General features: G+C 43.1%; 4 protein-coding genes across 4 annotated transcripts; 2 read left to right on the top strand and 2 right to left on the bottom strand.

Moving 5' to 3' along the window:
• Nucleotides 1–283: 283 nt before the first annotated feature.
• PMA1 (H(+)-exporting P2-type ATPase PMA1) lies at nt 284–3,004 on the bottom strand (the record flags this gene model as incomplete). The annotated part of the gene is made up of 1 exon (XM_003682205.1): nt 284–3,004. One exon carries the CDS (start codon nt 3,002–3,004, stop codon nt 284–286), a length of 2,721 nt encoding a protein of 906 aa, XP_003682253.1.
• Nucleotides 3,005–3,997: 993 nt separating this feature from the next.
• Nucleotides 3,998–5,137, top strand: TDEL0F02300 (NAD(P)-dependent alcohol dehydrogenase; the record flags this gene model as incomplete). The annotated part of the gene is made up of 1 exon (XM_003682204.1): nt 3,998–5,137. One exon carries the CDS (start codon nt 3,998–4,000, stop codon nt 5,135–5,137), a length of 1,140 nt encoding a protein of 379 aa, XP_003682252.1.
• A 28-nt stretch (nt 5,138–5,165) lies between these two features.
• SEN34 (tRNA splicing endonuclease subunit SEN34) lies at nt 5,166–5,966 on the bottom strand (the record flags this gene model as incomplete). The annotated part of the gene is made up of 1 exon (XM_003682203.1): nt 5,166–5,966. The coding sequence occupies one exon, from the start codon at nt 5,964–5,966 to the stop codon at nt 5,166–5,168; it is 801 nt and encodes a 266-aa protein (XP_003682251.1).
• Nucleotides 5,967–6,273: 307 nt separating this feature from the next.
• PMC1 (calcium-transporting ATPase PMC1) lies at nt 6,274–9,774 on the top strand (the record flags this gene model as incomplete). Its single annotated transcript, XM_003682202.1, has 1 exon — nt 6,274–9,774. The coding sequence occupies one exon, from the start codon at nt 6,274–6,276 to the stop codon at nt 9,772–9,774; it is 3,501 nt and encodes a 1,166-aa protein (XP_003682250.1).
• Between the last annotated feature and the right edge of the window lie 339 nt (nt 9,775–10,113).

Below are 10,113 nucleotides of genomic sequence, written 5' to 3'. Positions count from 1 at the left end.
CTTAATAGTATGTTCTAAATTAAAAGTACTCAATGATCCTTGTGTGTGTGTGTGTGTGTGTGTGTAGGACCATTTTGACATTGCATTGAAGATGTTGTCTATCAGCATCTCTTGGTAGCCTCTTGCATGATGATATTTTGTTGTTGTCAATGATAACAATATTATTAGAAATTAGGGATATCATTTTGATTTTAGAGAGTAAGGTATCAAAAACATATTACTCGATGTAATAGAATTAGTCATCCAAATTGGGTTAAAAAAATTGGAAGTATCAACATCAAGTTTAATGTTCTTTCTCGTGTTGAGTGGAAACTCTGGACATAGCAGCCAAGAAATCTTCCACAGATCTGGTAGATTTTGGTTCCTTCATTGGCTTACCGTTCATCAATCTGTCGAAAGATTCGGATTCGGACATCATGTAGTAAGCACCACCCATGACACAGAAGACACCGACGGACCAGACGTAGACACGGACAACTGAGACAATGTCAGTCCAGTTTTGAGACCACCAGCCGAACAAAGTGAACATGGTAGCAATGATATCGACGGCGAACACAGCACCGGCCAATTGCCAAGATGGGATAGAGGACCAGAATGGACCAACGGCTCTGGTGATGAAAATCAACCAGTTTTCAGTCAAGGAGATTTCCAAGAACAAAACACCGTCGATGGAACCAAAGTTTTGAATGATACCACCTCTTGGTAGGAACATAGTGGTCAAAGTAATCCAAGTACCGACAGCCAAGATACAACCCAAGACGATGGACATACCCCATAATCTTGGTAGGTTCCACTTAACAGGCTTTTGAGAGAATGGAGCATTGTCGTAAGCAATGGCCAAAGTGGCAACATCAGCGAAAATGGCAATGAAAACAATCAATTCAATGTTCAAAGAGTGGTTCAAGATAGCAATCCATAGACCCAAGAAGATTTCCAAATGTAGAGACAAAGCGATACGGTAGACGACGTAAGAGTACATTCTGTGGAAAATTTGTCTCGAGGTCTTCAAAGCATCAATGATAGCAGACAAACCTGGGGCCAAGAAAACAATATCAGCAGCAGATCTAGCGGCATCGGTAGCACCTTCGACAGCAATACCAGTATCAGCCTTCTTCAAAGATGGAGCATCGTTAACACCATCACCAGTCATAGCAACCAAGTAACCTCTGTTTTGCAAAATTTCGACAACCTTATATTTGTGTTGTGGGAAGACTTCAGCGAAACCATCAGCATTTTCAACAAAATCAGCCAATTCAGAACCTGGCATGTCACCACCACCACCTAGACCTAGTCTTTCGGCGTTGTAAATGTTAGCACCCAAACCCAATTGTCTACAAGTTTCCTTAGCAATACCGACAGCGTCACCAGTTAACATCTTAACTCTTAGACCTAGACGTCTAGCTTCGTTAACAGTTTGAGCAGTGTCATCTCTTGGAGGATCCATACATGGCATAACACCCAAGATTTCCCAGTGACCTTCACCTCTCTTTCTGGCAACACCCAAGGCTCTGAAACCTCTGGAAGCCAATTCAGCGACTTTGTTTTCGTAGTTTTCGTGGACATCTTCAGGGATTGGGTGGTCTTCTTCGACAGTCTTCAAGACGAACAAAGGAGCACCCTTGACACAGACAATTCTTTCACCAGCTGGGGATTCGACAACAGCGGTGACCTTCTTGGAAACAGGGTCAAATGGGTGGAATTCCAAGACCTTGTACTTGGTCAAGGATTCCTTAGCCTTTGGATAAGAGATCAAAGATTTCAAGAAAGCCTTGTCAATAGCATCCAAACCCTTCTTCTTTCTGGAAGCAGCCAAACAAGCAGTCAACATCAAGTCGTCAGCAGAGACACCTTCGACGGTGTATGGTTCGTGCAAAGACAACTTGTTCTTGGTCAAAGTACCGGTCTTGTCGGAACACAAGATTTCGACACCAGCCAAAGATTCAATAGCAGACAATTTTTGAACAATAGCTTGCTTCTTAGCCAAGTAAGCAGCACCGACAGCCATGGTAGTGGTAACGACAGCTGGCAAACCGACTGGGACACCAACAATGGTAATACCCAAAGTGTATCTCAAGATTGGAACAATACGTTCGGTTCTGTAGAAACAAGCAGTCCAGACCAGCAACAAAGTGATAACGACCAAGACCAACAAGATCACACCAATACCGTTCAAGACTTCAGTGAAATGACCTTGACCACCAGCAGCTTGGTTAACCAAAGCAGCAGCTCTACCAACGAAAGTGTTGTCACCAGTAGCAGTAACAATCATGAAAGCCTCACCTCTCTTAACAGTAGAAGAAGAGAAAGCTTGGTCACCGTAGTGCTTGTCAACAGCCAAGGATTCACCAGTAATAGCAGATTGATCGATTTGAACAAAACAGTCTTCAGTAACGATACGACCATCAGCTGGGATAACAGTACCATCTTCCAATTGCAAAATATCACCTGGAACAATTTCGGTGGATTGAACTTCAACCAACTCACCATCTCTGATCAAGACAGCAGTGTTGGCCAAAGTCTTCTTCAATTCATCGACAATAGAACCGGCTTGGTATTCTTGGATGAAACCAACACCAGCGTTCAACATTAGCAAACCACAGATAACACCGAAATCGACCCAATCTTCCAAACCAGCAGCCAAGATAGCAGCGGCTTCCATAACGAATTGGATAGGACCGATGAAGAAACCCAAGAACTTAACAACCATGTTTTCGTTCTCTTCAGCCATTTGGTTAAGACCGTACTTCTTTCTTCTCTTGGCAACTTCATCAGAAGTCAAACCGTAAGATGGGTCTGTTTGCAAAAGTTCCTCTGGGATGACTCTTGCTTCACCAGCAGCAGCTTTACCCTCATCCTCGGACTCTTCGTCATCGTCCAAACCGTGGTGGGATTGCAACTCATCGATCAAAGCATCGATATCATCGTCCTCGGATTCATCGTCAGACTCCACTGGAGGCACCTGAGGAGCCTTCTCAGTAGTAGGTTCGTGTACACTTTCAGACATCCTACGCACAGTTAGTATTCTTATTCCAACAAATGATACGACCACAACAGAACCAATTGACCACACTTTATATATGGTTCCTGGTTTCTGCCAAGCATATATTAAAACTTTTCAGCGTGTTGACATTTTGCCCAAATGGGCCCGCGCCAATTTCGCTCGTTCCGGACACTGCGTCCTAGAAGGGAAACATACTTTATTTCGTTTTTATTACTATCACTACACTCAATTGAACTTCAACAGTAGTAGTAATGGTAATGATAAAACCTGTAGAGGGGGTTTTTTTGCACAAAAAAAAGACCTGGTCTCTTCTAAAAAGAGTCTACAAGTAAAGGCGAGTTAAGTCTTAAGATAGAGCTGTCGTTCGACCCTTTTTATATGGTTTGAGCAACGTCGACGTCGTAATTGTCTAGAGTGTGTGTACAATTTGCTGCAAAAAGGAAAACAAAAACACTCAAAGTTGGAATTGGCCTGTCTAATTCTGTGTGTGTTTGTTTGTCCGTGTGTGTATGTCGCCGTCTACCTAAAAAATTCTCGCTGGATTAGCGAGGAATTTCTTTTACTGCCCAGTGAAAAAACCTCTCTCGCAGCTTCGTACTGGTTGTAATCTCTCCTCTCGTACTGGTGTCGTTCGCCCGTCGACGGCAATTGCCCATTGTAGAGGTGTGTGTGCGTGAGGAGTAAACGATACTGTGTAATCAATAATTCACTCATTTGGTTATCTCGAGAAACTTTCCAATTGGATAAACCAAAAGGGCGATGAGAGAGGGTTTTGAAAAAAATCTCGGAACGGTGCCGACTTTTCTCTGTGATGGTGGTCTAGATGGGTGTGTACCTTGTTTATCTTTGACTTGTTTTAGTGTGTGACGTAATGTAGTTTCTCTCATATCTCTACCCGTAGTGGTATATAGTTTCTCGAGAGGTTACGAGGTGATTTCTGGCAGACCGGGAGAATGGCAGAGGTAGTTTCATAAACATACACAAATAGAGTTGAAAATGACGGTCAGTGTTGATTATCCCCGTGAGTTTAAAGGTTTCGCTATTACTGATCCTAAGGATTGGGATCAACCTAAATTGACTTCTTACGAGCCAAAGAAGTTTGGTGAACATGATATAGATATCGAAGTCGAATGCTGTGGTATTTGTGCTTCTGAACTATTTTCTTTGAAAAACGAATGGTCTAATGCTCCATTGGCTTGCTTGTCATCGAGTTATGGTCCAAAATCTCAGGTTGTAGGTCATGAAGTCATCGGCAAAGTAGTAAAGGTCGGTGAGAAAGTTACCCTTGCAAAATTGGGTCAGAGAGTTGGTCTTGGGGCTCAGGCTTCCTCCTGTATGCAGTGTGGCCGTTGTTCTAGCAACAATGAACAGTACTGTTTGAAGAGTGTTGGCACTTACTGTTCCAGGTATCCTGATGGGTACGTTTCACAAGGTGGGTACGCGTCTCATGTTCGTGCCCATGAACAATTCTGTTTCCCAATCCCAGATGATGTTCCTTCTGCATTTGTAGCTCCATTAATGTGCGGGGGTCTCACTGTTTACTCTCCAATCAAGAGGAACATCGAGGGTGTTGAAAAGCCAAAAGTTGGTATCATTGGTATTGGTGGTTTGGGCCACATGGCTATCATGATCGCCAAAGCACTAGGCGCGGAGGTCACTGCTTTCTCCAGGTCTAATAAGAAGAAGGACGATGCGATCAAGATGGGCGCTCAATATTTTGTGGCTACTGGTGAAGAAGAAAATTGGAGCTCAAGACTGGCAGATAATTTCCATCTCGTCTTAAACTGTGCTTCGTCTACTACATCGCTTGATCTAAACGCTTTCGTTAGCATCCTAAAAGTTAACTGTCAATTAGTGTCTGTTGGTTTGCCTGAAAAAGGTGAGACTTTTGATCTAAGTCCATTCACTTTCATCAGAAACGGCTGTTCGATGGGTGTGTCCAAATTGGGTTCCAGACAGGAAGCCATTGAGCTATTAGACTTGGCCTCGAAGCACAGTTTCCAACCATGGGTTGAAACTATCGACGTCTCAGAAGATGGTGTCCATGAAGGTTTAACCAGACTCGACAGGGGCGATGTCAGGTACAGATTCACACTAGTTGGGTTCAACAAATTCTTTGGTACAGGTTTCCAGTAGATACAAAGACTATATAGATCCTTATAAATCAACCAAAACCGGCCCATTCTACAGAAAATAAGTGTGCCTGATCTTGAGAGTCGATCCCACTAAGCACCCAGATTTTCTTAACAGCGGTCGATAACCTCGAACCGTTCATTATATCACGAAACTCGATCACATCGTCCTGATAGTCCATAGGTTCGCTTACCACCATATGTGAATGGAAGCGCAAAGGGTCCCCAGGATATACTATATATTTCCCACCAAACCTGGCACCGGGCGATACGACATAGCCTTGGTCCTTAAGCTTGGCATAAGTAAGATAATGCGGTTCTCGACTGTATCTTTCGATCATACGCTCGACTATCAACTCATCCTGTTCATCTCGCAGTACTCGTGAGTCGTTTGCTGTCTCTAAGAACAGTGAAGATTCCAACAGCCTTTCATCAGTCTCTCTACGTATCTCATCAATCCCCAACTTCTTCAACTTCAATTGATGTTGTTCTCTCTTATACTGCGTCTGCCGAATCAGACTGTTTTCCAACTCTAATTTGGACTCTCGAGCCACTCTTTCAGCAAGATGCTTATCACCTAATTTTTCCAGTAGAGTCCCAGGTCTAGTAACAGTCGCTTGTGCCAAGCCTCGCTCAATCAACCATACAGCCTCCTCTGTCATTAGCCGTAACGGCACAGACAAAAACACATTCTGCTGCGCCAACGTAGGGAGACTCCCACAGAGCACTCCACAAACCCCCAACTCTCGCAAACTCTTGACGTCTTCAAGATCAAACACCACAGCACTAGTCACACGACCATCGTCACCTACACTGATATTGATACGCAACATCGTACTTGGCGTCCAAGACTTTCCAAGAGGCTTAGCTACTTTGCCAAGAACCAACAGCCGAGCCGAGAAGCCTCACCGTAAGACCAGCTCGCTCAATTAATCTTAATTCAAACTCGCGCCTTTTTTCACCTCTCTCCTTACAGGCTAAGCCTCTTTCTTAATCAAACCTTGATGAAGGACTTAGACCCTGGGCACTTTCTTTGCAGAGTAAGTCGAGGCTATGAAACGTTAACAGTTGAATAAAAGCTGGTTGGTCGGAGTTTGCTCAGTTTTAGTAGTCGGTTAAGTTTAAGAGACCTTGTATCGTATGTCAGGTCAGCAACCTGGTCGAAACCGGGGTTCAAACGGTGCCAATACAGAGTATCAGTTGTACAATAGACAAGATGAAGGTGAGAGTGGTAGTTTTCCAGCGTCGATAGAGTCGCTTTCTAGTCTACACCAGGAAAAAGATTTAGGAAACTTTGCCAAGGTTTTTAAAGAAAATCCCAAAAACTTGTGTAAGTTCTTACAGACTGATGAAAAGAATGGGATTCAATTGGAGCAGCAGGATTATCGGGAGACTGCTCGGTTCAAGAAATATGGTGAAAATAGAATTAGGGAACGCCCTGCAAAGAGTTTTGGAACACTTGTGTGGGAAGCATTTAACGACAAGACTATGCTGCTGCTAACAGCAGCAGCTGTTGTGTCTTTTGCCCTCGGTTTGTATGAATTATGGGGGCAACCACCGGAGTATGATCCTGAAGGTCATAAGATTACTAAAGTGGACTGGATTGAAGGTGTAGCCATTATGATTGCCGTTGTGGTTGTTGTACTGGTTGGAGCTGTGAATGATTACCAGAAGGAACTACAATTTATGAAACTGAACCGTAAGAAGGAGGACCGTAAGATCATTGTTATTAGAGATGGTGACGAGATACTGATTTCGATCTTTGATTTACTTGTCGGAGATCTAATTAATTTACAGACCGGTGATGTGGTGCCGGCAGATTGCATCTTGGTTGATGGGAAATGTGAAGCCGATGAGTCTTCAGTTACCGGTGAATCTGAAGCGATAAAAGTGGCTCCTTTGGAAACGGTATGGAAGAGTTATTCGGGTGATCAGGATGAACACGATGATGAAGCTCCAACCTGTATGCTCACTTCAGGCTCGAAACTGCTGTCTGGGCTGGGTAAAGCCGTTGTTACAGCTGTAGGTGAGAATTCCATCTATGGTAAGACTATGATGTCTCTTGATGGGGAACCGGATCCGACTCCTTTGCAGGAAAGATTAAATGAACTATGTGATAGTATTTCCGTCTACGGTTGTGGTGCAGCAATGTTGCTGTTTGTTGTACTTTTCATCAGGTTCCTAGTTAACATCAAGCATGGTGGTAAGTACGAGAATTTGACCCCCGCACAAAGAGGTGGGAAATTCATGAATATATTCATCACCGCAGTGACTATCATTGTTGTTGCCGTGCCAGAAGGTTTACCTCTAGCGGTCACTTTAGCGCTTGCATTCGCAACAACTAGAATGACCAAGGACGGCAACTTGGTTAGAGTTCTAAGCGCTTGTGAAACTATGGGGTCTGCAACTGCAGTCTGTTCAGACAAGACAGGAACACTTACGGAAAATGTTATGACCGTTGTGCGAGGTTTTTTGGGTGACTCTCATTTCAATGACGAGCGTGATGAGTCAGACGAGTGCTCAAAGAAAGTTTTCCTTGACAAGTGTTCTTCAGAACTCAGGAAGGATTTATTGGCCAATATTGCTTTGAATTCAACAGCTTTTGAAAACAAATCATATAATGAAGATCATGGGAATCAAGATGAACAAACTAGTACCGAGAACCCATTTTCATCGAATTTGAATAAAGTCAAATCAAAGGCAAAATCGATTCATTTGGACGGTTTGCTTCACCCCGGTGGTGAAGATAATGATGATGACGAGACACCTCACGCAAATGAAGAACCTTTTATAGGATCGAAGACTGAGACTGCACTTTTAGGATTGGCCAGAAAATCTTTGGGTATGAAGTCTGTACGAGAACTGCGTCAAGATCCTTCTTCGACGTTTGATATAGAGAAAATCGTTCAAGTTATACCATTCGAGAGTTCGCGGAAATGGGGAGCAATCGTGGTCAAGTATCAGGGCTCTGACCATTATAGAGTTTTCATCAAAGGTGCCGCCGAGATTGTTTTCAGTAGATGTCAATATCAAAGAACCTCAGATGATAAAGCTGAGCTTATTACTAAGGAAATGAAGGGAGATATTACAGACGAGATTCAGTCCTTGGCATCTGGTGCTCTAAGAGCAATTTCTTTGGCTCATAGAGACTTCCGCTGCAAATCCTGGCCTCCGGCTGATTTGAGAGATGAAGAGGATAAGAACATAGCCTCCGAGGAAAAATTGTTTGGTAAAGCCTTCAACCCTGGGAGAAGAGGAGAGAGTGACGATCGATTAGATGATGAGGAGAAGGGATTTATCCTTGATAGTATAGTTGGAATCCAGGATCCTCTTAGAGATGGTGTGAAATTTTCGGTCGAACAATGTCAGAGGGCTGGTGTAACAGTAAGGATGGTTACTGGTGATAACGTAGTGACTGCTAAAGCAATCGCTAAAAATTGCCACATTCTCTCTGACAGTGAACAGGAAAATTCGACTTCTGCAATGGAAGGTCCTAAATTCCGTCAGTTGAGCAAGAAGGAACGTTTGCGTATTGTGCCAAAGTTAAGAGTATTAGCAAGATCTTCCCCAGAGGACAAAAAGCTACTTGTCAAAACCCTACGGGAGATGGGTGAAGTTGTTGCTGCCACTGGTGATGGTACAAATGATGCACCTGCCTTAAAATTAGCTGATGTCGGGTTTTCTATGGGTATATCAGGGACGGAAGTTGCAAGAGAAGCTTCAGACATCATCTTGATGACTGATGATTTTTCTGCGATCGTTAATGCCATCAAGTGGGGAAGGTGTGTCTCAGTGTCAATCAAAAAATTCATTCAGTTTCAACTTACAGTAAATATTACCGCCGTCATCTTGACATTTGTTTCCTCCGTATCATCGATGGAAGAAAAATCTGTTTTGACAGCAGTTCAATTACTATGGGTTAATCTGATTATGGATACGTTAGCGGCCTTGGCATTGGCAACGGATAAGCCGGATCCGCTTATTATGGATAGGAAACCTACAGGCCGTTCGACCCCACTGATATCTGTGTCAACCTGGAAAATGATTTTGAGTCAATCTACTTTACAGCTGATAATCACATTCTTCTTGACATTCAAAGGTCGCGACCTTCTGTTTCCTGGTAAGGATAAACTCACTGGTCATGAGCAACAGCAGCTTAACGCTTGCACATTCAACACGTTTGTTTGGTTGCAATTTTTCACACTGTTGGTCTCTAGAAAGCTAGATGAAGGGGATGGTATCTCGAAGTGGAGAGAAAGAATCAGCAAAAGTAATTTAGACTTTTTTCAAGATTTGTTCAGAAACGGTTATTTCATTGCCATAATGGCGTTGATTGGTGGATGTCAGATCTTGATCATGTTTTTCGGTGGAACTGCTTTCTCTATCGCTTACCAGACGCCTGCAATGTGGGCTATTGCGATCTTAGCGGGTATGCTATCCATACCGATGGGTGTCTTGGTGAGAATTTGCCCTGACGAGTGGGTCTTGAAGATTTTCCCAAGCAAACTGCTCCGCAAGATAAAATATGTTATCACTTTGGAATTTCTAAGATCTTCAGAAAAGCGCACCTACGAAGACGAAGAGTCTTTGTTAGAGAGAGATGGGACTCCAAGTTCTGGCAGTACCAGTGAATACTACTAGTTTAAGTCAAAGTGTAACTATGATTTTTAATACTGTCAAGTAAATATTCGAATATATTCAAACAATTTTTAAATAATGGTTATTTTTTTATGTTTAGTAAATGATTTGGTTTCCGACTAATCCAAATGTCAAACAACCAAAGATATAGAGGGAAAAGATCACATTACTTGATGATAAATAATAGACTAAATGCAATCGTTGTCGTAGATCGGGGCTTGAAGAGCCTTAGAAGCCGTTGGGTCAGAATAACCCAAACGACTGCCGTGGGCGGCCAATATCGCCAATGATATCAATATTAGTCCGATTCCTTGATGCCCATAGCATAGCACTCTCATTGTA

Source organism: Torulaspora delbrueckii, chromosome 6 (genome assembly GCF_000243375.1).
Source record: "Torulaspora delbrueckii CBS 1146 chromosome 6, complete genome".
Classification (NCBI taxonomy): Eukaryota; Fungi; Ascomycota; class Saccharomycetes; order Saccharomycetales; family Saccharomycetaceae; genus Torulaspora; species Torulaspora delbrueckii.
This window is presented reverse-complemented; position numbering and strand designations above follow the sequence as displayed.